Below are 27,415 nucleotides of genomic sequence, written 5' to 3' on the forward strand. Positions count from 1 at the left end.
CGTTACGAAGCTGGTGTCGCCCTCCCCTCGCATCCCCCTCTCCCCTCCCCTCTACCCTCCCCTCTCCCTCACATCCCCCTCCCCTCTCCCTCACATCCCCCTCCCCTCACCTTCCCCTCCCCTCGCCTCCAGGCAAACCCTGCGTGAGCACAATTGCCTGCAGACGCTGCTGCAGCACCTCAAGTCGCACAGCCTGACCATTGTGAGCAACGCGTGCGGCACGCTCTGGAACCTGTCGGCCCGCAACGCGCGTGACCAGGAAGCGCTCTGGGACATGGGCGCCGTCGCCATGCTCAAGAACCTCATTCACTCCAAGCACAAAATGATCGCCATGGGCAGCGCCGCCGCCCTGCGCAACCTCATGGCCAACCGGCCCGCCAAGTACAAGGACGCCAACATCCTGTCACCAGACTCCGGCATGCCCACGCTCGCCGTGCGCAAGCAGCGGGCGCTGGAGGCCGAGCTGGACGCCCAGAACCTGACGGAGACTTTCGACAACATCGACAACCTCAGCCCCAAGGCGCAGCACCGCAGCAAGTCGGCGCACAAGCCCCAGCGGCACGGCCTGGTTAGCGAGTACGTGCTGGACGGCGGCGGCGGCGGCGGCGGCGGGCGCAAGAACGGCGTGAACGTGTGCCGGGCGGACGCCGCGGCCGGCGGCGGAGGCGAGCCGGCGGCGCTGTCGCCGTTCGTCAACTCGCCGCTGCTGCACGGGCACCACCACCACAACCTGTACCCCAAGGAGCGGCACCACCTGCCGGCCGATGGTGCCAAGGGGGAGTCGCCGGCGCTGGGCGCGGAGCGCGAGCCGAGGGCCGCGGACGCGTACCGCGTCGGCGGCGCGATGGAGGCGGTGCCGGACGTGAGCAAGCACTCCCGCGTTGCCTGGGCCATCGAGGACGCCGCGGCGGCGGCGGCGGCGGCGGCGGGAAGCTCGGCGTCCTCCGTCGACGGGGCGAGGTCGCTGTCGTCGGACGGACGCGGGGGCGGCACCTCGTACCTGCAGCCCAACGCGCCCGGCTACGGCAAGGCGGACGGGCAGAGCCGCGGCTTCCAGTACCACTACGGCGGCGTCGAGTTTAAGGCGGCGCACAGGGACGGAGGCCGAGCCGGTGGGAAGACTGCGCACTCCAAAGGCGCGTCGGGGAAGGCGCCGTCCGATTCTGCGGCTTTCGAGAAGGAGAAGGGGAAGTACCACAGCTACGGCAAGTACCCGCCCGACCTGGCGCAGAAAATTCACAGCGCCAACCACCTGGATGAGAACGACTCGGAGACGGACACGCCCATCAACTACAGCCTCAAGTACTCGGACGAGCAGCTGAACTCGGGCCGGCAGAGCCCGAGCCGCGGCAGCGACGTGTGGGTGCGGCAGAAGCAGGAAGCCGAGAGCGGCGACAAGCAGAGCGCGGAGAAGGGCCTCGCCGGCCAGTTCCCCGGCTACTGCAAGCGGCCGCAGTACGCGCCGCAGCACCAGGCCGCCGCGCAGTTCTACCCGATGCGGCCGGGCGGCGGAGATGGCGGCGGCGGCGGCAAGAGGGAGCCACCCGTCGAGCGGCGCATCAACGCGGCAGACTGCCAGGACGATGACTACGAGGACGACAAGCCGACGAACTACAGCGAGCGCTACTCGGAGGAGGAGAATCAGGAGGAGGAGGAGGCGGCGGCACTCGGCGGGTACCGAATTAAGCTGCCGGAGAAGGGGCGCGTGCGGGACGAGCCCATAGACTACAGCCTCAAGTACCCGGCGGAGTACGGCCCGACGGGGCACAAGCTCTTCATGGGCGTGAAAAAGATGAGCGCCGAGAAGGAGTCGGCGCACGTGGCCGGCAAGCCCGCCAACGTACGCGTCAGCAAGCTGGCGGCGCGCGACGGCAACGCGGCGGCGGGGGCGGCCGGCGAGCCCGGCCAGGGCCTGTACGCCAACAGGCAGGCGGCCAGCGGCGACAAGATGCAGACGTTCTGCCTGGAGGGCACGCCCATCTGCTTCTCGCGCTGCAGCTCGCTGTCCTCGCTGAGCAGCGCCGACGACGGCATGGAGACGTCGCATCACCCGCCGAGCGGGAAGTCCGGCGCCGGCCGGGCCAACGTCCGGATCGTCGACCTGGCGGAGGACGGCGCCAGGGAAGAGGAGAGCCCCGAGCCGTCGCCGGCGGCGCGGCGCGCCAAGGCGGCGCGGCACCACGGCGAGGGGGCGCATCACAAGACGGTGGACTTTTCGGGCGCCAAGTCGCCGTCCAAGTCCGGTTCGCAGACGCCCAAGAGTCCGCTGGACCACTACGTGCAGGAGACGCCGCTGGTGTTCAGCCGGTGCAGCTCGGTCAGCTCGCTGGACAGCTACCCCGACTCGTCTATCGCCAGCTCCATCCAGAGCGACCCCGTGAGCGGCACGGTGAGCGGCGTCATCAGCCCCAGCGAGCTGCCCGACAGCCCCGGGCAGACCATGCCGCCCAGCCGCAGCAAGACGCCGCCGCCGCCGCAGCTGCGGTCGGAGCGGCCGGATGACGATGACGAGGGCCGCGAGGGGCCCGGCGGCGCCGGCGCCAAGCCGGACGGGGGCCGGCAGCCGTGGCGCGGCAAGGCGGACGCCGGCGCGCAGGGCACGCAGTCGCGGGACTCGCTGCTGCACTTCGAGACGGAGGCGACGCCGGACGGTTTCTCGTGCGCGTCCAGCCTCAGCGCGCTCAGCATGGACGAGCCGCTAATCGCCAAGGACCTGGAGCTGCGCGGCGCGGCGCTGGCGGCCGTCGAGGAGGAGGCGGCCGCCGAGGCCGCGTCGCCGGAGGCGGCGCAGAACTCGTCGGCGCCGGCGTCGGCCGAGCGGGCGCGCCGCAGTCGCCGCGCCGAGGAGAGCAGCAACGCGGAGGCGCTGGAGGACTCGGAGGACGACTCGAACATCCTTGAGGAGTGCATCAACTCGGCGATGCCCACAAAGTCCACGGCGGCCAAGCAGAAGAAGGACGCGGCCGCCGCCCCGTCGCACAAGGCGTCGGGCGCGAAGGGCCGCACGGCGGCGACGGCGGCGGCGGCGCCCAAGAAGCCGAGCCAGCTGCCGCTGTACCAGGCCCGCGGCGGCACGCGCCTCCCCGTGCAGGCGCCCAAGCACGTGAGCTTCACCAGCGAGATCTTCAACCGGGACGTGCCCAACGTGTACTGCACGGAGGGGACGCCCATCAACTTCTCTACGGCCACGTCGCTCAGCGACCTCACCTTCGATTCGCCGCCCAACGAGGCGACCGGCGACGCCGCCGAGAAGCGAGACGCCGTCCCCACGGAAGGGCGCAGCAACGACGAGGAGGAGGGCGGCCGCGCCGCCGCGGGGAGCCCCGGCGCCGGCGGCGCCAAGTCGTCGGAGAACGACATCCTCGCCGAGTGCATCAGCTCTGCGATGCCCAAGGGAAAAAGCCACAAACCGCACCGGGTCAAGAAGATCATGGACCAAATGCAGCAGGGCCCGGCGGCCGGGGGAGAATCGGCCAAGTCGAAGCTGCCCTCCCTGCGCTCGGCGGCGCAGGGCCGCCTGCTCCTGCAGCCGACGCCGGCGAGCGACTCGCTCAAGACGTACTGCACCGAAGGGACGCCCGTCAACTTCTCCACGGCCACCTCGCTCAGCGACCTGACCGCGGACGACACGGCGGAGCGGCGCGAGGGCGTGGAAGCGGCGCCGGCGCCGGCTAGGAGGCCACCAGCCAGGCACGAGGCGCGCAGGGGCGGCCACCAGGGCCCGCCGGCGGCGGCGCGCGAAGAGCAGCCGCGGCCCGGCTTCTCATCGGACTCGCCGCTCCACTTCACGCCCATCGAGGGCACGCCGTACTGCTTCTCGCGCAACGACTCGCTCAGCTCGCTCGACTTTGAGGACGACGAGACGGACCTCGCCGGCGACAAGGCGGGACTCAAGACGGACGGGGCGGCGACCGACGCTCCCTCGGGGGGGCCGAGGGGTCCCGAGGACAGAACGGCGGCCAGGGGCCCGGGGAAGAAATCGGGAGAGGCCAGCGCCGTCGGAAGAGGCGGTGGTTACCACAAGGGCCCCAAGTCGGGGCCGCCGGCCGCCAAGGGCGTGCACAAGCCGGCGGCCATCCCGGAGGAGGGCCAGAAGCTGGGAACAAAGCTGCCCAAGGGACTGCCGAAGCTAGTGGCGACGAGCCAGCTGCCGCGTGCTGAAAAGAACGCGGACAAGAGGGGGAGCGGCCTGGAGGAGCAGGTGCAGAGGTTCGCAGTGGAGGACACGCCCGTGTCCTTCTCGCGCAACTCCTCGCTGAGCTCGCTGAGCGACATCGACCGTGACAACAACAACCGGGGAGGGGCACGCACGGCCGGCGGCGGCGAGGGGGGCGGCGCCGCGGAGAGGCCTCCCGCGCAGGCCAAGGCCGAGCCGTCGGCCTACGCTCCGCGGGCGTTCCGCGTGGAGGACACTCCCATGTGCTTCTCGAGGAACAGCTCGCTGAGCTCGCTGAGCGTCGACTCGGAGGACGACCTGCTGCAGGAGTGCATCTCGTCGGCCATGCCGCAGCGGCGCAAGCAGCAGCAGCACGCGCGCAAGGCCGAGGCCGAGGAGCAGGGGGCGGCCGGCGGCGGCGCCCCCGACCCGTCCGTCAGAAGGTTGAGAGCGCGCGGGCAGGAGGCGGCCGTGAGGGACCACGGTCCCGGCACCGTGGAGCCGGAGAGGGACAACGAGGGAGCGGCCGAGAACCACAAAGGTGGGGTCCCCGTGGAGCGGTTCGACAGCCCCAGCTCGGAGAAGATCGGCTCGCCCGATTCGGAGAGCTTCGACTGGAAGGCCATCCAGGAGGGCGCCAACTCGATCGTGAGCAGCCTGAACCAGGCGGCCGCGTGCCTGTCGCGGCGCGCCTCCTCCGACTCGGACTCGATCCTCTCGCTCGTGTCGGGCCTCTCGCTGGGCTCGCCGCTCCACATGACGCCCGAGCACGAGAACAAGTCGCTGTCCGGCGGCCGCGGCGGCAGCCCTCGCATCGTCAAGGCCGCGGAGAAGGGCGGCGGCGGCGGCGGCGGCGAGCGGCGCAAGGGAGACGAGGAGGCGGCGCCCAAGGTCGTCAAGGGAGGCAAGAAGGTGTACCGGAGCGGCATCACGGGGAAGGCGCGGCCCAGCTCGGACTCGGCGGTGCCGTGCCTGTCTCGCCCCGCTCAGCCGCCGGCGGCCACGGTGCCCGTCGTGACGCGGGGCCGGGCCACCACACCGTCGCCGGGTCTCAGGAACCCCTCCCCTACTGCCAGCCCCGCCCCGAAGAAGCCGATGGCCAAGACGCCGGTCGGCTCGAAGAGCCCGGCGTCGGCGCGCGCGCCGGCCGGCCCGAGCCGTTCCATCAGCGCGCCGGCGCGCTCCGACACGAGCTCCGCGGCGAGACCGGCCCTGAGCTTGGGCCCCGTGACGCCCAAGGCCGCGGGCTCGCGGCTGGAGCAGCTGGCCGGCGCCCGCATCCTCCAGTCGCCGGGGCGGAAGTCGCTCTCTCCGGGGCGCGCCTCCACGTCGCCCGGACGCAACTCCTTCCCGTCGGGCCGCGGCGGCGCGCGTGGCGCCGCGGCGGGGGGGAGGGGCGGGCAGACGTCGGCCGGCACGTCGTCCCCCAACGCCCCCTCGTCGCGATCGTCCAGCTCGGGGAACCTGGCCTGCCTGCCGACCAGCGGTAACCTGTCCTGCCTGCCCTCCAGCCGCTCGCTGGGCTCCTCCACGCCCCCGCGGCAGATCACGCCGCCCAAGGGCGGCGGCGCGGCGGGGAGCAGGGTTGACGGGAACGGGGCCGCCGGACGGCCGGAACCCGCGGGCGCCCGGGGATCCCCCGGAGCCAAGATGGTGGCGCAGACGAGCGGCAGGAGCGGCGGCATCCCGGCGAAGCGCGTGGAGCTGGCGCGGATGTCGTCCACCAGGTCGAGCGAGAGCGAGTCGGAGCGATCGGAGAAACCCGCGCTGGTGCGGCAGTCCACCTTCATCAAGGAGACGCCGAGCCCGGACCTCCGCAAGAAGCTGAAGGAGTCGGCGTCGTGCGAGTCCGTGTCGGGGCTGCCCGAGCTGTCGCCCAACTCGGAGCGGGGCCTCGAGGAGAGGGGGGGCGGCGCGGGGGGAGCGGAGGAGCGCGCCGGCAACGGCGCCCGAGCGCGGCCGAGCCGATCGCAGTCGCGCAGCCCCACTCGCGTCCCCACGGGCCGCTCGGGCACGTGGAAGCGCGAGGGCAGCAAGCACAGCTCTTCGCTGCCCCGCGTGGGCACCTGGCGGCGGGTGGGCAGCTCCTCCTCCATCCTGTCCGCCTCGTCCGAGTCGTCGGAAAAGACGAGGAGCGAGGACGCGAAGCCTCGGCAGGGGGCGGCGGTGTTCAAAGCCCTGGGAGGAGGAGGAGCCAAGGGTCACCCTCCCAACGGCGGGAAAGCCCGTCCGGACAAGCTTCACCCAAACGCGCAGGCTGGCCAGGCGGCGACTGAGAAGCGCGGCAATGCGCTGCAGTCTGGCCAGCACTTGACAACGGACAGGGCCTCCAAGACGGGCCCCGTGCACGGGACGGGAATCTCAGACGGCCCGTCCGGTGGGGAGAGCGGCCACCGGTCGCGGGGCACCTGGCGGAAGCTCAGAGACGCGGCGGACGTGAGCGCGTCGCCGCCGCCGCCGCCGCAGCAGCAGCGGACCGTGGAAGCCAACCACGAGCCGGCGCTGCAGATGGCGCCCGCCGTCTCCAAGACGGAGGACGTGTGGGTGCGCATCGAGGACTGCCCCATCAACAACCCGCGCTCGAGCAAGTCGGCGAGCGGCAGCGACGGAGCCGCCACGTCGCCCGACAAGACGAGCCAGTCGGGCCTGGACGACTTCTCGGAGGGCGGAACGTGCAGCAGAGACGCGTCGACGCTGAGCCTCAACCACGAGGCCGACGGCGGCGACGGCGAGCGGGAGCGCCCGCCGTCCGCCGGGCAGCAGTCGCCCGAGCTGGAGTCGCAGCCGACGCTGAGCGAGAAGACGCCGTTCAGCTCCAACAGTTCGAGCAAGCACAGCTCCCCGAGCGGCGCCGTCTCCGTGCGCGTCACGCCCTTCAACTACGTGCCGAGCCCGCGCAAGTCCAGCGCCGACGCCAGTAGCGGGGCCGGCGGCGGCGTCGGCGGCGGCAACGTGGTGGCGGCGGCCAGGCCGTCCCAGATTCCCACGCCCGTTGTTGGCAAGCGGCACGAGGAGCCGAAGGCGGAGGGCGGCGGCGGCGGCGGCGACGCCGACGACGCCAACACCAAGCTGCACTCGGGGTCGTACCTCGTCACGTCCGTGTGAGCCGGGGGGGTCGCGACGCCTTCGCGTGCCGCCGCCCGCGGTGTCGCCGATTATGACGATGAAAATAATAATCCCGACGATGATCGAACTGCGGTGAACACGCCAAGGGTGTGGGAGGGGGGGTGGGGGGATGGGTTTGCACTTTTTTTCTGTTTGTGCGTGACGAGAGCGATGCGTTACTGTGGGTGGAACCGCGACAAAATAAATCAAGGTGTACGTTTTTACCTAGAATTTGCAATGTGAAGTGCGTTCCAAGGAAGTTAACTTAAACGGTGGAACTCACTTTTATTTATTGAACAAAAAAAAGTTCAAACCAACTTACGAATTATTTGAAGTTTTAATCGACTCATTTTGACTACTTGATAGTAGGCTGTGTTTTTTCCAGATCTCACCCCCCCCTCCCCCACCCACCCCTCGAGTTGAATCTTGATCCTGGGCTTGTCGTGGTTTCTCAGTGTTTACTGTCGCAATGGCATGCTGCTGCTGCTGCTGCACTCCGGGCAGGCATAACGGTTTGTACATAACAATGGATTGTGTCTCGGTGTGTTGTGGGGTTTCTTTTCTATTTTACACCCCCCAATGACCTTTTCGTAAGTTTTAGTTCCTCTGGGCTCACCCCACAAGCCATAAATCCACCCCTTCACCACTACAACTACTACTGCTGTCAGCGCTCGCGAGTCTTACTAGGCAGTGCTCGTGTAACCACTGGAAACACACTACTCGTCCTCATTTGCGGGATGCTTTAAAGGGCGATTGTACAGCCTGGTCAATATTTAATGCGTACAACGCGCGTCTTTGTTCCTGTAGCCGGCGTTCCGGCGGTCTGCAAGAGGGGTACTTTGCGGGACGTCGCCACGCTTGCGAGCGCGACGGTGCGCAGGCGTTGGTGCCGTCGAGGAGAATTCTGCAGCGGTCTGGGGGTCACGTAGCAGTGTGTGTCGTCTGTTGTGTAACAAGTAGCTTTTCACTCGTGTAATTATGATTGTCAGCAATTGACCTCGGTGTTGAACTGCCCTTTCAAGAGTATTATGACGAACATGGAGACCGCCGCCCATTGGCAGGACTCCCCGTGAGCGAACCGTGTGCGATTTAAAACGTATGATAAACTTAACGACAGGGGCCTGAGTTTTTATCTCGCCGTTCCATCTAATTTATTGTTCATCGACGAGGCCAAACCTGGCTTGCGATTGCCAACTCTTCCCTCCTCCGCGGCGACGTTAACACCATTTTGGCCCCGCCGCCTTTCTCCTTCGTAGTCGCGAGCGGGGCCCAAACGAGACGGCCAATCTTTCCCTCGCGGGTCGGCGGCTCGCCATCGTCGCTGAAGGTGTCCCGACACTTGACTCGGCAGCGCTTTTGCTTTAAGAGACGGGGAAAGGGCTGAGACGGACGGTCCCGAGGACACGCGTTTGCACACAGGGATTGCTTCGAGACGCAAGAGCTTAGCTGCCAGGCTGTACTCCCTAACCCCCCCCCCATTCTCCCGTTCGTTTATGCAGAAGTAGACGTGGAAACCATTGTGCGAACTACCCTGAATGTATGAGATTTTGCTTTTTTAATGCGCTGTACTCCAGTCTATATGAGGAATTGTTAATGTAAATGAGTTAATTGACAATAAATTGGTATAACCTGCAGCGCTGTTTGTGTTGTTCTACACGATGTCCGACGTTTTGCTCCGCGTGCTGGGAGTTGAAGCGCAGGCGAGGGGCGCCACCTTGCCTTGGTGTGCCCTTAGCGAAAAGATGCTCACACCAAAGCCTTGAGCAGAGGACATACATTACTTTATTTTGTAAGACAGCACAAGGTGGTAGGTAACCTGCAGACCTTGCAGTACCCATGGACGTGCAATTATTCTATGGCAGCTCTTATTAAGGCCATGACCCACTCCGAAACATTTCAAGTGCAATTGTCACCGTGGGATTTCTCATTGTAGAAAACTCAATTCAGATTCAAGCTGTCCCCTTGTGGGAACGGGGGGGGGGCAAGAACTTCCAATCAGATGGGCAGAGGGCACAGCACTGCCTCGTGGCATCACGCTACATGCATCTTTAAAATGTCAGCTTCCAAATCCAGCATGAGTGGGATCTGGGCAGATGGAAGAGAAAGCCTTCCGATTGTTCTTCTGTTCAGTTATGTATTGACTGGCTGACTTTAAATAAAGGAATGACTGCATGACAAGTTGACTAACCTATTAACTAGTCCTGACCCATGCCTAATCATCGAGTACTCGGCCTACCCATCCCCAATCAACTAATGACTTGTACTAGGCCTACCCCATCCCTCAACTAGTGACTACCCCATTCCTAATCTGGTTCATTTACACTCTGTAAATGAACCAAATTGTTCAGCATGCACACTTGTAATCAAGCTGTGCTTTGATTGGCTAGAGGATCCATCTCACGCCATTCCATTGCCGACTCAAGTTCCCTTGGTCGTTCATGGTTAATGCATTGTAGACAATTGCCCTATAACTGCCTCAGTGGATCGTGGCCTTTAGCCAAGGCGTACAAATTCACATGAGCTGACCCGCACAGAACTCGAAGACAGTCGTACTTTGACCCGACAAGGGGAAGGAACGGTCCCAAGTGTGGGCGGCTGTCACGTTTTAGATTTGTGGAACAGTTATCCTGACAACCGCTGTAGAGCCCGTTAACGGGGTGGCACGCGATGACGGAGAAGACGGGTGAAGAGGTGTCGCTGGTTCGTGAATCTGAAGTCGAGGATGAGAGAGGAGCCGTGACGGTGACGGTGGCGGCATCACTTCTTCTTTTTCTTGCCCTTGCGGCTGCTGTCGCCGGGCTGGCTGGCCGGCTCGGCGCCGCCCGTCTTGGTTGTACGCGCCTTCAGCTTGGGGATCATGTCGGCCGTGTAGGTGAAGAGTGCCTGGCCTGCGCGCCACACCGTACAGAGAGATCATGTCATCGTCTCTCCATCAGTAATGCACGATTATTCGCAACACAGGTCACCACTGCGCCTGACCTCAAAGCCCGACGTTTGAATGAATTAGCGACTTAGTCCACATCTACCGGTACTAATGCAATAAAGAATGAAATAGCATCGTATAACTGCGTGACAATTTCAACTTGGAACGCGCCGCAGTGTTCGCTCACTCGCGGAAGAGAGAGAGAACGGCTCGGGGCATGAGGCGGAACCGCAAACAGGTGGGACTAGGATGGGCAGCAGCAGCCAGGCGGTGAGCCGGTGCCAACAATTGCCCAAGTTCTGCGGTCCCGTATATGTAATAAGATATTTCAGCCAATTAATGAGTGTTCACATGCAGACGGGCAGTGGTGGTTTTGCACGCCTGTAATGCAGGCGTGCAAAAAATGTTAAGCTCCATTCCTGCGAGCGTTGAGGTGCCATCCCCTTGCTCGCCAGGAGGTTGCAGAAGTCAGAATCCAGTGGCCGTCCCGATTAACCATAATACTGCTACGTACCCATCTTCTTCACTCACAGCGGACGTCAAAGATATCGTGAGGTCATTTGAACCGTGGCGTCATGGTTCAAATTTGCCAATTCTTTTAAGATGACAACTGGAATCACACAGCAGCAACATCGCCCCCTCCGCCCCCGACTGAAACCACTGCAGAACTGCGCCTGTGAAACAGCTGCCCCTTCCTTTTTTGATGATCGCCCTTCGCTATCAAAACAAGACCGCCAATACCAAATTTGACAATTATTATCATCGTAGGGAACTCTTTTCCCCCTGCCATCATTAATCATTAATTATTGTTCATTTACCATTATTCTTAATTATGAGGGGGTTGTGCACGTGTGCTGGACTCACGAGTGGGGATGGCCTCCAGCACTGGGGAGCCGTCCTCGTTCTTCAGCTGCACGCGGATCCGTCCGCGGAACTGCACGTCGCGGTTCCACTCGCGGGGGTACATCTTGTTCTGCGGGCCGCAGAGGCCACAAGGTCACACGAGCATCGCAATCCGCACAAGTTCGCAACATTTGGTATTGGCGCAATCGTTCTGATAGTGCAGGGCTATCATCACGAGGGAAGACCCTGCTGTGTTTCACACGGGGCTATTATAAGTGTCACTCTTTCACCCTCATGCATTTATCCGCTCGCTCAATGCCACAAGGTATCCCATGATACAGCTACTCACCCCGAGATATAAATGCTCTGATACGTGCATTGGTTTTGTACTCTTCCTCTTTTGGCGTTCTCTGGTCTGACACTGGTGAAACTAGGCCATCAAGATGGCTGTCTCTGGTGTAGGCCAATGAGTTTCAAAGACGATGCCATTTCTTATCAGAGTATGTTTGTTTGCATGTTCACCACAAGTACTGTGTGTGGTTAATGCAGACTTGATTCCTTGCAAAAGGTTTATATTTGGTGTTTGAACATTTTAACACCTCCTGTTTTATTGCCAAAAAAGGTCAAACCTATTCTTATTTTTCATACAAATAGGCGATTTGAATTTTGATTGACCGACCGTCCGTCCCAGCTTCAGCGATGGAGTAAGTCGAGGCCTTACCTCCACCACAACGTTCATGCCCGCGGCTAAGAGGACATCCCTGATCTCCACGTAGGTCGGATTCTCCACCGCCTGATCGCGCGCGCACACACACACACACACACCGAGATTTCAACTGGTAAACACTTAATTGGCCAATGAGTAGCAATTACTAAACGACAAGCAGAAAAGTGGTGGCGGCAGAGGCTTGCGTGCACTGTGCTCCGAACCAGGCGAACCAAATTTGATTCCAGGCCACAGCTAAAACAGTGGCGCCGGGGCAAATTCTGAACCGTTTCTAGGTGCACACTTCACCAAATCCGCACTCGGGGGGGGGGGGGGGGGTTAAGGGTCAAACAACGCCCGCTTGACAGACACGGCATAGGGAGGCCCTCACTGAGCAATGGATCGACAGAGGCTGCTGTACGTAATCAAGATTGTACGTTATTGATCAATTACGACGAGAGCTGCCCCTCACCTTATCCTTTGGAACCCTCCTTCCTTCCGCTATCGTCTTCTTGCTGTTCAGGTACGCGGGGTAGATGCAGACGAACCTGTGGCAACACGCGACAAATAAGACGGGTCATCACGGGTGGGATGAGACCATGTCGCATCATAAACACCGGTGATGAGTCGAAGCGCATGGTGATTCCACGAACCTCCTGACATTGCAGCATGGGTAAAACATTATTCCATCTCATTCATAATTTGTATTATTTAAAAACCCTCTACCACCCGACACAGCCTATCATGTCGGAAAATATGCCACGTAATTTTGCTTTGGCGTATTTTCCAACTCTCAAGGGATGTGGTCATGATGACAATCAGCTGCTCAAACTGAATTCGCGATGATACATTAACCCTGCTCACTCATTCAACCGATCCGTTCACGCCTCGCCATCGCTTCTTCCCCGATGCCAGATTTCGCAGTTAATGTCATGTCGACACCAGGCGGATGGCATCCATTTGTTCATCATTATCAGCAGTGATCTATTCACTGCTGGATGAAGGCCTCGTTGCCATGCGGCCGTCATCACGATTCTACGATGTAAGAATCCATCTGGCCATCAGCACGCGAGCTAATTGCATGGCTCCATCTCCACAATCAACATTTTTTTTAATCAGACACGTGGGTTAAGTCGCAATAGCTTGAGGTGATGCCGTACCGTCTGCCTTCGACATATGTTTCGGAAAATAACAAGAGTGGAACAATAACCGAGAAGCGTGCTCGAAATGACACCGAGAGCATGAGGAGCACGAGGATTAGTGAGAATAAGCAGGTTGGAGACTTCTTCATCGCCATATGATGAAGTGAGGGGGACTTCGGAAGGACACGTCGTGGCGAGAAGGGATGATGGTGGCCGTCGTGTGGTCGAGACTAATGAATGAGTGTCAGCCAAGGAAGGGAACGCGTCCCAGAGAGGGGATACCCACGGAGGAGATGGAGCGGTGGAATCGGTTCGTGTGCGGCCTCCCCCAGGGGGTTTAACGATCATTGCGGGGTCGTGCGGACTCGTTTAAGGCCTCCATCCAGCAGTTGATTTGACCAAAGCGGCTGCCGATGGAATTTTATTCTAACCAAAATGCAATCGCAGACATGCCTTGCAACTTTATTTTGTCGCCTTAGTGTCTCAATTTGCGCGTTAAAACAACATAACATAATTATAAACGTTAAGGAGTTGTGACGGAACTGTGGTATTCGCGCACTCGTCACCGCCTTAGACTAGCGCCGCGTACCGACCCAGCGGCTTCGCTGGCAGGCGGGCAACTCAGGCCAGGCCGTGGTCGAGGGTGGACCCGTCGTGAAGTCGGTCATCCTCACTCTCCTTTGCCTTGCCCAGGTCCCTGTCACTTACCTCTCCTTGTCGGCGGGCGTCTTGTTGAGGTGCGACATAACGCAACAGTCGATGGTTGTGGTCGGGATTCTGTCGAGGTCGACGTAGCGGAGCGCGAGGCCCTCTGTGGGAGGTCCCGGGTCCCACCCAGCACTAGGCCCGGGGACAAACCGCGTCCCCAAGGCACTTTTATTTTATTACAGAAAAGTGTTAAAGATTAAATTACACTTTACAATCTAAATAGAGAAGCACAAACACGCCGCGTGGATGTCGTGGAGAATGTTTTGAGTCGCGGGTCTGGTTACTCGCGCCACTGAGAATGGTGTCCGCACGGCCTGCCAGCTGCCTCTTGAAGGGGCCCGTGGCTGCAGCGAGTTAATTATTTATTTAGATTTGGGTCCTTTTCACGCGAGCCTCGGGTTTCGATCGCGTGAGATGTGCACCCTGATTTTAATATGAACGGCGACAATTTTTTGTTTGTTTTGCATTGAAAATATAAACAATTGCTGTTTTATTTCATTATTGATCCGTAAACGCCCCGAGATGTATTGACGGCGGTCTGGCGCCACTCAGTGGCCACTGCCGGCCACGCCCTCGCCGGCCATGCCCACGTGGTTTCGTGTCATTTTTATTAAAGGCACTTAACGCGGTGGAATGCATTGGCTCGCGTGGTGAAGTATGGTCAAATAACGATCCCTGCCCCCCCCCACAAACCCACGTGGCGTTCCCAGGCGGGACTTTCACTCTGCAATGGAGCCGGCGCTACCACAAATTTCCCAAGCTCTGCGGTCCTCTTTCCTCTATATATCAAGATGTCATCAAGGCAATTAATGTGTTTACATGTGGGAGGAAACCAGAGCAACCGGAGAAACTCTATCCCATACAGACAGAACTGGTGGAGTCCACACTTTGCATTCACATGAGGAAGAGCGTTCACCTGGCTAGGCAGGCTAGCCAGGTGAATGATGAATGGGGAGGGATGGCTATCCTGCATGTGGCCTGTGATTCAGCACTGTGGGGACAGCGAGGGTTGGTGGATCGTAGCACAAATGCTGCGATAGGAATTTCTCCGAGTGCCCCGGTTTCCTCCCACGTGTAAACACTCATTCGTTGGCCGATAACACCTCAATACCGCAGAGATTGGGCAAATATTGGCACTGGATTATCTCGCCGCTGCCTTGCTGCTTCGCTGTGGTTCCTTGTGCATCAGAGACGTTTTTACTCGACGAGAATGATAAAATACTGTGGTGGTGCGTTACAAGTTAAAATTGTTATGATTGCTAGAATTGGTTAGAGGCAGGCACAGGACAAAAAAATAATACATTCAACTGGAGAATGTTTACTGAAAATAGCCCACTGGTGATGTGGGGTCACGCTTTGTTTCGGGCGTCCAAAGGTTTGCGCTTGGGGAAGGTCTACATCACGATTCATCTTGCGATACCTTTGCGAATGAGGCTGCATTGTGTTGCCTTTATCTCCCGGTGTAATACAGGTGAAATACCACGACAGCGAGTGCTAAGCGTCATAGGAATATTCAGATGCATTGGAAACGAGCATTTGAGGTCAAAGTTTTATTTCAAGAGAAAAAGGTCACGTGTCTCTAGGCGAGCCCAGCCATCCCAAGATTGTGATGATAGAAACGAAATAATGAAACGCCACACCCTCTTTCCATCTCGCCACCGACAGGCGAGTATAATCAGCTTGCCGATATGCACGGTTGGCTACGTACGGTGCGAAAGAAGTTCAACATACATAAGTAAATCATAAGCCGTGCGCTAACCCTGTTGGGATGGAGGCCCCCTCTCCAAACTGTCGCCATCCCTCAGTTACAAAATATAACGATCCATCCTCGCTCCTGCACAACGGGTCATCTCATCGTTCCATTTCCTCGGCAGACGTCGTCTCAGGCAGGCGCCCTCCCTTTGGCTGGCTACTTAGTCGTTATTCTCGGCTCCCGGGCAGCACCCTTGACATCCTTGATGGCGACGTGTCATGCCCAAGCCCACTCACAACTGACCCAAACGAGGTCTGTTGCTACAAATTATGCAGTTAGAATCTCAATGTCTTAAAAGTTTGAGTTTTATTGAGGAAAGGTGTGCTATCGGGTGGTATTGATAACACGCAGAATTATCAAATGCCCCACAATAAAATCTGCTCTTCTTGTTTTTATCCCAAGTCTCTTGGATTTAGTTTTTTAATGGTGAATGGGTACAGTTATGTCAGGTCACACCTCTAATTATATTTATTTTTAAAAAATATCAATGAGATTCAACTCTCTTGCAGGAAGGGTCCTACATCAGGATGTTTGGTCAACTCCACATTCGAGTGTTTAGATTGTGGAACGAAATCAGAGTACCCAGATAAAATAAAGCATGCATACAATGTGATAACTCCCAAGGGCTCTGCACAGTGGAGTTTATGCATCCACGTGCACTGCTGCTATAACTCCTGGTTACTTAGTAACCTGGCATGTTTGAGATTTTCACACATCTCTGTTATCCACCAACCCTTGCCTCTATAGCGCTGGATCACAGGTGTGCGCGGATATGCCTGGCGCAATCACACACAATACAGGTTTCAAATATTCAAAAGCGATAATGGCTTAAATACACACACCCCCAAGAAGGCACAATTATATGTTTTAGTACACATTTAAAAGCCACCTGCTTTTTAATCCCACCACCAATCCAGCATTCCCTCCGCATCATCCTCATGCTTATAATTTGCCACGGTCAATCCACTCCTGGACGAAGGCTTCTCCAAGCCGTTGCCATCTCTCACGGTAACAATCCATCCTTAACCTGCACAAGAGCCCATTTCATTGCTCCATCTCCCTCCGTGCACGTGGAACAAGTTAATTTAAAAATCATTAATCTTGCAGAGACATGCCACTGCAGAGGAAGAAAGTAACCATCAAAAGAAGCCCGATGCTCCGCTCATGTTCATGCTGGCCCACTCTGCGAATGGACACGCCTTGCAGCCGCTCAAAATCCACATAAGCACGACATATGCAAACTGCAGCAGTCGCTCAGCTCTTATTTTGTAGCTACACTCCTATGCTGCGTGACCCAGGCAAACGGAGTTTGAGGCGTCATTAATGAGAGGACTTTAAAGTGATGGGGGAGCATGTCATCATGGCACTAGCGATGTCGTGATATCTCTCTCATGTATTATGGTAAATCAGTGACATCACTGCAGTGCTATGATGAAAAGCTTGACCTAATTTGGCTTTTTCTTACCAAGCTGGCAGCCGCAGTCTTACTTTTCGCGCAAGTGTCGTTAACGAGCACCTATGAAGGCCGGCACACAGCACACGAGGGGGGTGGGTGGCCAACAATGCACAGCCGCCTTCATCTCTCTAATGATTGTTTTCACACTGCTCCTAGTTTTTAATGCTGAGTCAACAGTGGGGGGGGGGGACAACGTGGGACCTGTTCAAAAAATTCGCCACACTCTAATAGTCGTAAGCGGACTTGAACTCAGATCACCAAAGTTTGTAGCAGAACGCGTGACCCACTATGCTACCGCAACCCACCCATACACACATGCGTAAACCCTGTAGTAATAACATTTATAACTGTTTGTTTTCTTGGGTTGTATCTTCCCATAAAACGCATCATCGCGTCGCCGAGGTCGTCCTGGCACTCGGGAGACCGTGGCGCTACGTGAATCTACGGACGTTTGACTTTCGAGTCCACCGTTTTGATGAGGCGGGTGTGGAAGTGGCGGTGGGAGTACTGCAGGCCGGCAATGTGAGACAGTATCTGAGGCGACTTCGCCCCTCCCACGTACACGGGCACCAACCTGAACAAAACGGATGGCTCCAAGCATTGTTGTAGGCTCCAGTGCATAATGGATCTGTACCAGGCTGACTCCAGTGATTGCAGGGACAGCACCACCACGGAGCAGCGGCTGCTTTGGATGGCATTGGTGACTGTTTTAATGGTCAGCTCACCAGCCACCTCATCGACACGTTCCACAAAGCGGCGGAGATCCTTTGAGTCGAGCGTGTTCTTGATGTCTTCGGCCACTGCGCTGTCCTCCTCGCAATACCACAGGGAGTAGTCATAAATCATGCGTCTCTAGCTGGAGGAGCTTGGCTGCTTGGACGTGGCACGAACCATTCGGTTCTCAGGTGCCGGTGGCCCAAGATTTCCCTTCACCAGGAAAATCACGACCGGCAGCCCAACATCACCGAAACGTGCCCTGCGTGGAAAATACGATAACGGTACCAGCTCAGGGGTTAAAAAAGAAAGGTTAAAATGCAGCCCTGCAATCACTTGCTCAACCCACTGCCGGCGGAAGGGCTAATGATACACAACGGTAAGTGGCAATATTTCACGTTACTACCAAGTACGACTTCAAATTTCCCAGCAGGCCATGAGAAGCACTGAAGAAACCTGTCGGGAATGTGAGAAAAGGGTCAAGGGAATGTACCGTCCAGTATGCTGATAAATACTAAAGACCAGCTCACGAAACTTCAGCGTACCGTAACAATCACTTGAAACACTAATTTGAGAAGGGCTCGGAACTCTGCATGCAGTGCCACGTGATTTGATGCCACGGACTTTCACGACGCCATGTTTTGGGAAGCGGGGGACGACCGAGAGGGCACCTCCCTCATGCCACCAGGCCTGCGCCCTCGTTGGCCTTGGCCCGCAGCTCGGCGACGGTGGCCTGCAGCTCCTCCTCACTGCTTTGCAGCTGCTGAAGCTTCTCGTCCAACAGGCTCCGCGCGGCACGCAGCTGCTGGTGCGTCTCCACGAAGCGCCGGCAGCGCTGGAAGCAGTCGTGGACCTGGGAGTCTGTGGTCTCGTGCTCAAGACGCCCGCCCATGTCCTGCACCCCTGCTCCTCCACCTCCCCCTGTGCCAGAGGTGACATTTGAGATCAGAGCTTAGTGCAGTGGCATAACAATTGAGTGTGTAGGCCGTGAACTGGAACCCCTGTGCCAGGGGTTTTCAGGCACCAGACTACAAAGATCTTATCTTAACGTAATTTATATAGCGCTTTAACCAAGGTGCTTTGCAGCGAATTAACAATGGTACGTATGAGTGTAATGGTGAAGATGAGGCGAATGCAACAGATGAGAGGAAGTAATGGGTGAACCTGTGATGCGTGAATTAAGTGAAAGCAAAATTGATGACAGCAAAATTATGATGAATGGATTGGATGGATGGGGAAGGAGTGGTAGCCACGGAGAGAGATTATGAAGAGGGAGCAGGAACGGTAGTGGTTAAGATAGGGTAAATTGTGGACAGATGGCCCGATAGAAATCCTTGCACTGGGGCCCATGCCAACCACGCTCAGTGAGAGCTCAGTCATTCTCCTCTGCACTCTCTGCAACCCCCTTTCCCTCGCCCATCCAGTGCTGTCCGACTCCCACGCTTGCCCCTAAGTCCAGACTCAATACCATGTTTATTCTCCTGTGCCTATTACTGATTGCCTCCAAATACAATGAAGACATATACACCATTTTTGTACAGATGTGGTTACATGTAGTCGCTGCTTAAATCCACATTGTATTGACATACACAGAGACCCATAGACCCGTAGGAACTCATACACTCAGTGCCACAGACTCATTACGTGCAGACCCATAGGCTCACACAGAGATCTATAGACTCATAGATTGGTCAAGACTGACATAGAGATTGCCTGCCTCTATACAAATGAATATGCTGCATATATCAATAGCGATTCTAAATTACAGAATGGGCCCGAGTAGAAATTGGCACCGATGGAGGTGGGAAATACTTAGCAACACCGGTTTGTGTTACACAACTAAAACACGCGATTTATGAGCATTCTTACTTGGTGACTGCAGAATTAATTTTTATTGGTAACATATTTGGTGTGGGGACGATGATGAAAGGTTTACACTTCAGGAGGCAATGGGACCCACGGCCAGCAAAGTTTCACGTTGACTTTGAGAACTCCAGAGATCCAGGTTTACAAGTGACCTTGCTCACCCAGAGAGATGCATACAGACATGTCGATACATAGAGGGAAATACAGACACATTGATATATATTGATACATAGAGACAGAAAAATAGAGTACATTGAGATACACACAGACACATAGATATGCTAAGATACACAAAGATAAATACATAGACATATAGATACATATAGAGACATCGATACATGGAGACAGATAGAGACATGGAGACTGATAAATATCGTGCATAGCGATACATATAGACAGAGACATCCATACATGGAGACGGATAGACACATCGATACATAGAGACAGAGACATCGATTCATAGAGACTGATAAATATAGTACATAGCGATACATAGACACAAAAATACAGAGAGACACGACATATGTTCCAGTTGAAGATGATTTTGTTTAACCAGGCAAGAATTCGAGCGACCTCTATCATCGAAATGACAAAACGCAATAACGTAAAAAAAAAGTTACGATTAAGAAAATCGAAATCGATGCAAAAAAATGTTCCAGAAGGCACCCAAAACAACGGACAAACATAACCACTATTAGCAACATTAAATATTAACATCGCAATGTACATGAGGCGAGTATCGTCCACATTTAGACAAGGCGCGCCTGTAGACTGCAGTCGCGACGATTCTGTGGCTGATACTAAAATAATGTCCACACGATAAGTCCGCTACGTCGCGATATCATTTGATGGTGGCCACGAGCTTCGGAGCAGCTCCGCTGGGCCCTTGCCCGGCACCACAAACAAACCAAAGACTTTAAATCGCGCATCTTTCAACCCTCCTAGCATTGCCCCAAAGTACGTGAAGGTTCACACGGGAGGGAGGGAGGCCTCGGGGGCGAGTGGGTAGGTGTCTCGACTCGCCTTCACTCTCCTCGGAGAAGCTGAACACGGGGTCCGAGGGCCCTGCGCCGTGGACGTCCTCCACCACCTCCTCCACCGTGGGCGGCTCGGGCCGCGAAGGCAGCGGCGCCCTTTTCCTGCCTTTGGTGGACATCACCCTGCGGGCGGCCCGGGCCTCCCCCCGCAGGCTTTCGGCGGCTTTCCTAGCGCCTGAGCGCGGCGGCCACAGCCGCCCGGGCGAGCTGCGGGCGGCGGCGGCGTTCGCGACCCGAGCAGATCAATTCCAGGGCTCCGGTTACTCGCTCACGTGGCCGACTGACGGGGGCGGTGGTCGTTTTGGATTTGTGAGGATAACAAAAGTAAAAAAAATATTTTTTACAAAGATGCAATCTGCCAAGTGGAGTCGCGTGCTCAGCTTCAGCCGCAATTGGCGGACCACGTCGTGTCAGAGGTAAAACCTCGGACTTGGCGCCGAGTCGCTCACACGCAGACGCCGAGGCGGGAAACCTCCGACCTGACATGAGCAGTCGTCACGTGGGAAGCTCTCTCGCCTCGCATCATCATCATCATACCCCTCATCATACTCCTCCTCATCATAGCCCTCCTCATCATACCCCTCCTCATCATACCACTCATCATACTCCTCATCATAGCCCTCATCATACCCATCATCATACCACTCATCATACTCATCATCATACCCCTCCTCATCATACCCCTCCTCATCATACCCCTCCTCAACATACTCCTCCTCATCATACCCCTCCTCATCATACTCATCATCATACCCCTCCTCATCATACTCCTCCTCATCATACTCCTCATCATACCCCTCATCATACCCCTCATCATCATACTCCTCATACCCCTCCTCATAGCCCTCATCATACCCCTCCTCATACCCCTCATCATAACCCTCCTCATCATACCACCCCTCATCATACCCTTCCTCATCATACCACCCCTCATCATACCCCTCCTCATCATACCCCTCCTCATCATACCCCTCCTCATCATACCCCTCCTCATCATACTCCTCATCATACTCCTCATCATCATACCCCTCCTCATCATACCGGTCCTCATCATACCCCTCCTCATCATACTCCTCATCATACACCTCATCATACCCCTCCTCATCATACCCCTCCTCATCATACCCCTCCTCATCATACTCATTATACCCCTCCTCATCATACCCCTCCTCATCATACCCCTCATCATACCCCTCCTCATCATACTCATCATCATACCCCTCCTCATCATACCCCTCCTCATCATACCCCTCATCATCATACTCCTCCTCATCATACCCCTCATCATACCCCTCCTCATCATATCACCCCTTATCATACCCCTCCTCATCATACCCCTCCTCATCATACCTCTCCTCCGTGTTAAACGTCGTACTCTGGACTCAAAGCTTTCGTGACTGCAGGAAATCATATTCTTTGGGTCTTTCGGTAAAGTCACGTAGATAGGTTCAAATAACGTAGATATAGGTTCGAAGAATCTATATCTACGTGGTTCAAATAACCTAACTATTGTTCTTCTTTGGTTCTTTCGGTAAAGTCACGTAGAATGAGAATAAAATAATAAAATAAAACAATAAAATTCTCACGACGTTTCGGCCACAACACAAGTAGCCAGCCTCAGGTGAAGAAACAGGACTGTCCAGAAGACAGCGCTTGAGTGGAACCCTGTCAAGCTTGACAGCGTCTTTTAAGCTGTGTGGGAGGAACAGAGAGCTTTGACAAAGGAGCATGTAACTGGGAGATTAGCATTACGGAGAGCGAACGAGCTGGGACTGGAGGAGGGGGGAGGGGAGTTTACATATAAATTAGCATGTAACTTGGGGATCAGCGTGATGTTGGTGTGAGGGATTAGCACCACGGCGAACGACGAGCTCGGACCGGGGGACGGGGGGAGAGGAGTTTACATATAAATTAGCGTGTAACTGGGGGATTAGCGTTGGTGTGAGGGAGAGAAGAGCACCAATGAGAGAAAAAATGGCGGTTTTTCCCATCTCCTCAACAACCAGCACCAAGGACAGCAACATTCAGGCGGACGGGTCAATCCATACTCGGAAGGGAGGAGGGGGAAGGAGAAACAGTCACAATGCCAGCGAAAGAGCTGCGGTCTGACGGTCACCGCAAAATACAATGACTTAAGAACCGAAATGGTTTAAAACATCTTTCCAATGGTTACTAAGCCAGAATCCATCCTCTCGGTTGAAATTGTCTCTGTGTTTGTATATGTGGATGGCTTCATGAACGAATCTCTCATGGTAGCCGGTTGGCTTGCAAAGAACCTCCGTCTTGGAGAAGTCAATGTCATGTGAACCCACTGAATTATAACAGTGATCTGCCACGGCAGAAGAGTTCGTCCTGCCGTGTTTCAAGTCTGCTTTATGTTCGCGGATGCGGTCCGAGATATGTCGTTTCGTTTCCCCAATGTAGTTGCTACCACAGAGGCACTTTAGTTTGTAAACGCCTGGGTACTGTATGTCTGGAACAGCATCTTTTACAGATGGAATCAGATCACGGATTTTATGTACTGTGTTGAATGGGACCTGGATCTTGTGTTTATTCAGGATTTTGGAGATATTTTAGTAACCCCTGCAATGTAGGTTAAGGTGATGGTTTTGAGTGGCTCCTCAAGAGGATCCTTCTTCATGACTGGAGTGATGGCTTTGCGGATTGTGTAGTCGGAGTAACCATTAGCCCTGAGAGCTTGGTGTACGTGTTTGAGTTCACTGGCAATGTGTTCCTGGTCGGAAATGCATTGAGCTCTATGGTATAGAGTCTTGATGAGGGAGTTCTTCTGGGATGAATGGTGGTGGGAATCCGGTCTACAGCTTTTCTGTAGACAGTGGCTCATTGAGCCATCAGGTCTCCTTTTAATTAAGACATCCAAAAAGGGTAGCTTGCCATCTTTTTCGACCTCCATGGTAAATCTTATGGCTGGGTGTATGAAATTGATGTGGTCGTGGAATTGGTCTAGAGCAGGCTGGCCATGTGGCCAGATGACAAAAGTGTCATCCACGTACCTCTTCCATAAGGTCAGGCGTAGAGTGGCAGTCTGGATGGCGTCAGTTTCAAATTTTTCCATGAATACATTGGCTGCAACCGGAGACAGGGGGGAGCCCATTGGGGTGCCCTCAGTTTGTTTGTAGAAAGTTCCGTTCCAGGCGAAGTATGTGTTGGTTAAGCAATGTCTCACCAGGGGGGGTACATCAGTATGTAGTCCTTGATGGACCAGGTCTTCAATGATAGCGATGGTGTCAGGTACCGGAACTTTGGTGAACAAGGACACCACATCAAAACTGACAAGCAGGTCGTCTGGGAACAGGGAAATGCCTTTGATTGTCGATACTAGGTGAGTAGAATTTAGTACCGCAGAGGTGGTTTTTCCAGTGAAAGGTCGCAGTATATCGGCAAGAAAACGTGCCAGTTTATAGGTGGGGGAGTTGATAGTAGAGACGATGGGACGAAGGGGTGTATCTTCTTTGTGTATCTTTGGAAGGCCATATAATCTTGGAGGTCTGGCAGCAGAGGGTTTCAACGAGAACTGTTTGGTCTGATCAATTAATGCTGTGGAATCAGATATTATTTTGTTCGTTTTGGTAACCAGGCTGTTGGTGGGATCTCTTTTTAGTTTTGTATAGCTGCCGTCATTGAGTAGTTCTTGAATTTTGTTGTTATATTATGTTTTGTCCATGATGACAGTGGAATTGCCCTTGTCGGCTGAGAGGACGACAATATCATCTCTCTTTTTTAATTGGGATAATTCAAAGCGTTCATCTTTGCTGATGTTGCTAGGTAGCAACTTAGCGTTTTTGAGGGTTGCAGCGATTTCAGATCTTGCTACGTCTGCAGAGATGTGACTCAAGCCCTTGAGTGCAACGTCTACATGGGCAATGATATCATTAACCGGTATGTGTCTCGGTGTGACAGCATAGTTTAGGCCTGTAGCTAAAACGGATTTCAGGCCATCAGAAATGGAACTGTTACTGCGATTAATTACGACTTTGTTAACGTCTATCTTTTCGGTGTGTGGATCCGATTTTTTGTTGGAGAGGTGATTGAATTTGGAAATCAAATTGTCCCTACATTTGGTCGGCATAGTGGCAGCCGAAGAGGTACACCAGGCTCTCAGGGCTAATGGTTACTCCAACTACACAATCCGCAAAGCCATCACTCCAGTCATGAAGAAGGATCCTCTTGAGGAGCCACTCAAAACCATCACCTTACCCTACATTGCAGGGGTCACTAAAAAGATCTCCAAAATCCTGAATAAACACAAGATCCAGGTCCTATTCAACACAGTACATAAAATCCGTGATCTAGTTCCATCTGTAAAAGATGCTGTTCCAGACATACAGTACCCGGGCGTTTACAAACTAAAGTGCCTCTGTGGTAGCAACTACATTGGAGAAACCAAACGACATATCTCGGACCGCATCCACGAACATAAAGCAGACTTGAAACACGGCAGGACGAACTCTTCTGCTGTAGCAGATCACTGTTATAATTCAGTGGGTTCACATGACATTGACTTCTCCAAGACGGAGGTTCTTTGCAAGCCAACCGGCTACCATGAGAGATTCGTTTCTGCACCTGAGAACGGCTACTTGTGTTGTGGCCGAAACGTCGTGAGAATTTTATTGTTTTATTTTATTATTTTATTCTCATTCTACGTGACTTTACCGAAAGAACCAAAGAAGATGAATCCTTGCAGTCACGAAAGCTTTAAATCGAAATCTACCTATTGTTGTTCACAATATTGTCATCATTGTTGTTATTACCATTGTTAGTTGTTATTGTTCTTGTAGCGGCCAACAACTCTCAGATAGCCGGACTGAGCGCTGCCCACCCCCGGTGAGGCCGGACAACCCGAGGGGTTTGCGGCGATTCTGTGCACGGCCTCGCGAGAGGGCGACTTCTTCACGGCGACCTCATGGCGACTTCTTCACGGCGACTTCTTCAAGGCGACTTCTTCACGGCGACTTCTTCACGGCGACCTCACGGCGACTTCTTCACGGCGACCTCTTCACGGCGACTTCTTCACGGCGACTTCTTCACGGCGACTTCTTCACGGCGACTTCTTCACGGCGACTTCTTCACGGCGACCTCACGGCGACTTCTTCACGGCGACTTCTTCACGGCGACCTCACGGCGACTTCTTCACGGCGACTTCTTCACGGCGACCTCACGGCGACTTCTTCACGGCGACTTCTTCACGGCGACTTCTTCACGGCGACTTCTTCACGGCGATTTCTTCACGGCGACCTCACGGCGACTTCTTCATGGCGACTTCTTCACGGCGACTTCTTCATGGCGACTTCTTCGCTGCGACCTCACGGCGACCTCACGGCGACCTCACCATGGCGACCTCATGGCGACCTCACCATGGCGACTTCTTCACGGCGACTTCTTCACGGCGACTTCTTCACGGCGACTTCTTCACGGCGACTTCTTCACGGCGACTTCTTCACGGCGACTTCTTCACTGCGACCTCACGGCGACTTCACGGCGACTTCTTCACGGCGACCTCACAGCGACCTCACCATGGCGACTTCTTCACGGCAACTTCACAGCGACTTCTTCACGGTGACCTCACGGCGACCTCACCATGGCGACTTCTTCACGGCGACTTCTTCACGGCGACAGCAGCGACGTGGCGCCGAGTCGACACGTGGAGGGGGAAAGCCGAGATACCGGGGAGAGAGACACCGCAAACTCCAAAGACACAGCAGTAGGGGTCAGCGTTCGGGATTGAGCCCACGCTGTCCCGCATACCAGGCGAGGTAGTTAACATCTCGCCAATTATCCCGAATGTGCCTGCACGATCTCCACAAATGGGTAGAACCACGAGTAGTCTGTGCCCACACGGGCGGTGGGGTAAAGTGTGGGTGCCCCCCTCCACCACCAGCACCAGCAGCAGCTCTTCCAGGACCATTGGTGGACACGGCGGGGATCCCAGAACAGTTCGTTGTGGGCCTCGGGACGAATCTGATGGCGAATAAAAATCCCCCCGACGAATAATAATTCGAACTTTGATCAGATACCAGTGTCTGTCGTTTGATGGCGCGAGTGCTTGGTGATTGTCGTTGTTATTCTGTTCCGTGCCGGGGCAAATCCACCCGGGTTCGCTCTTCTTGCGTGAGACCGCAACAGCTTCGTGATTCAGGAGCTCGATGTGAAACGTCCAGTTCTGCTGCTGCCCACGATGAGAAGGGCTTCAGCAGAGAGAGTTTTGTGTTCCTCCTCCATTGAAGGTGCGCAGGCTACAGTGGTTTACTTTTCAAGTTTCAAGTTTCATTTATTAGGTATAGCCCTGTGAGCCATGCGGCTCTTAAGTCGGGTGCAATCGCAACAAATAAAATTTGAACACAGAACATCTTAAAGCGACAACGCGTAACAGAGACATCCTGGAATAAACCAGCAAATATTCCACGCAAAAAAAAAACTTATTAAAACTCTGAGTGCAAAAATCAATGTGGTACAAGCCAACAACAACAACTATAAGACAATTTAGGTTAACCGTATGTTTTCGAATCACCAAAATAAAGCTATAAAAACAATGTAACAACAGTAACGATAGGAACAAACAATGTAACAACAGTAATCATAGGAAGGCCGTAGCCATGGAGTCAACATTGGGGGGGAGCAAATCTTCCAGGGGGTCTGGGGGTCCCAACCCAGAAAAATATTTACATTTTAAAACTAATTTCCTGCCTAAAATATAAAAAAATTCACTAACACATGGGATGGACTTTTTATTTATTTTTTTGTAATAATGTCTAAGAGTGTATTGTATTACATTGCTGTTTTTACTTTTTTACCATTTCTTGTTTCATCGTATGTAATGGCAGAGATTAGGGATTAATAAAGTACAACCATAACCACAATCATATGAACTGATATTTATGCATTGATTTACATGAAGACAAGTCCAGATATTGTGGCCAAGGTTGAGCAAATTGTTGTTTTTATTTACATAGCATAGCTATTATATATTTTTAATAACAATATATTG

The 27,415-nt window shown here is 55.2% G+C and overlaps 3 protein-coding genes and 1 long non-coding RNA gene across 8 annotated transcripts in view; 2 read left to right on the top strand and 2 right to left on the bottom strand.

Annotated features, from left to right (window-relative positions):
- APC2 (APC regulator of Wnt signaling pathway 2) overlaps window positions 1-8,895 on the top strand; it is an 86,568-nt gene extending 77,673 nt beyond the window's left edge. For all 5 annotated transcript variants that reach the window (XM_032974010.2, XM_032974008.2, XM_032974009.2 and 2 more), the window contains one exon: window positions 133-8,895. In XM_032974010.2, the coding sequence (XP_032829901.2) occupies window positions 133-7,261 (7,129 nt within the window). In that variant the 3' untranslated portion in view covers window positions 7,262-8,895. The remainder of the gene's footprint in view (window positions 1-132) is intronic.
- Window positions 8,896-9,025: 130 nt separating this feature from the next.
- On the bottom strand, window positions 9,026-14,153 carry SRP19 (signal recognition particle 19). The gene is made up of 5 exons (XM_032974056.2): window positions 13,584-14,153; window positions 12,206-12,281; window positions 11,749-11,820; window positions 11,049-11,157; window positions 9,026-10,149 (listed from the first exon to the last, which is right to left on the bottom strand). Exons 1-5 carry the CDS (start codon window positions 13,619-13,621, stop codon window positions 10,019-10,021), a joined length of 426 nt encoding a protein of 141 aa, XP_032829947.1. The 5' UTR covers window positions 13,622-14,153; the 3' UTR covers window positions 9,026-10,018.
- A 965-nt stretch (window positions 14,154-15,118) lies between these two features.
- Window positions 15,119-20,863, bottom strand: C52H19orf25 (chromosome 52 C19orf25 homolog). Its single transcript, XM_032974057.2, has 2 exons — window positions 20,396-20,863; window positions 15,119-18,427 (listed from the first exon to the last, which is right to left on the bottom strand). Exons 1-2 carry the CDS (start codon window positions 20,526-20,528, stop codon window positions 18,183-18,185), a joined length of 378 nt encoding a protein of 125 aa, XP_032829948.1. The 5' UTR covers window positions 20,529-20,863; the 3' UTR covers window positions 15,119-18,182.
- LOC116953647 (uncharacterized) lies at window positions 20,739-27,287 on the top strand. Its single transcript, XR_012929517.1, has 2 exons — window positions 20,739-20,825; window positions 25,209-27,287. It is a non-coding gene; the product is annotated as an uncharacterized LOC116953647 (long non-coding RNA).
- Window positions 27,288-27,415: the final 128 nt, after the last annotated feature.

This window comes from Petromyzon marinus, chromosome 52 (genome assembly GCF_048934315.1).
Source record: "Petromyzon marinus isolate PM22_M1 ecotype Great Lakes invasive population chromosome 52, UKy_Petmar_22M1.pri1.0, whole genome shotgun sequence".
Lineage (NCBI taxonomy): Eukaryota > Metazoa > Chordata > Hyperoartia > Petromyzontiformes > Petromyzontidae > Petromyzon > Petromyzon marinus.

What these genes read in the sequence shown, in the direction of transcription:
- C52H19orf25 (XM_032974057.2), bottom strand. Translation starts at nt 20,528, where the DNA reads ATGTCCACCAAAGGCAGGAAAAGGGCGCCGCTGCCTTCGCGGCCCGAG. An exon ending in CTTCTCCGAGGAGAGTGAAG is followed by an intron (nt 18,428 to 20,395) that starts GCGAGTCGAGAC and finishes CCTCTGGCACAG; the next exon opens with GGGGAGGTGGAGGAGCAGGG.
- SRP19 (XM_032974056.2), bottom strand. Translation starts at nt 13,621, where the DNA reads ATGTCGCACCTCAACAAGACGCCCGCCGACAAGGAGAG. An exon ending in GGAGGGTTCCAAAGGATAAG is followed by an intron (nt 11,821 to 12,205) that starts GTGAGGGGCAGC and finishes GCGCGCGATCAG; the next exon opens with GCGGTGGAGAATCCGACCTA. An exon ending in GCTGGAGGCCATCCCCACTC is followed by an intron (nt 10,150 to 11,048) that starts GTGAGTCCAGCA and finishes TGTGGCGCGCAG; the next exon opens with GCCAGGCACTCTTCACCTAC.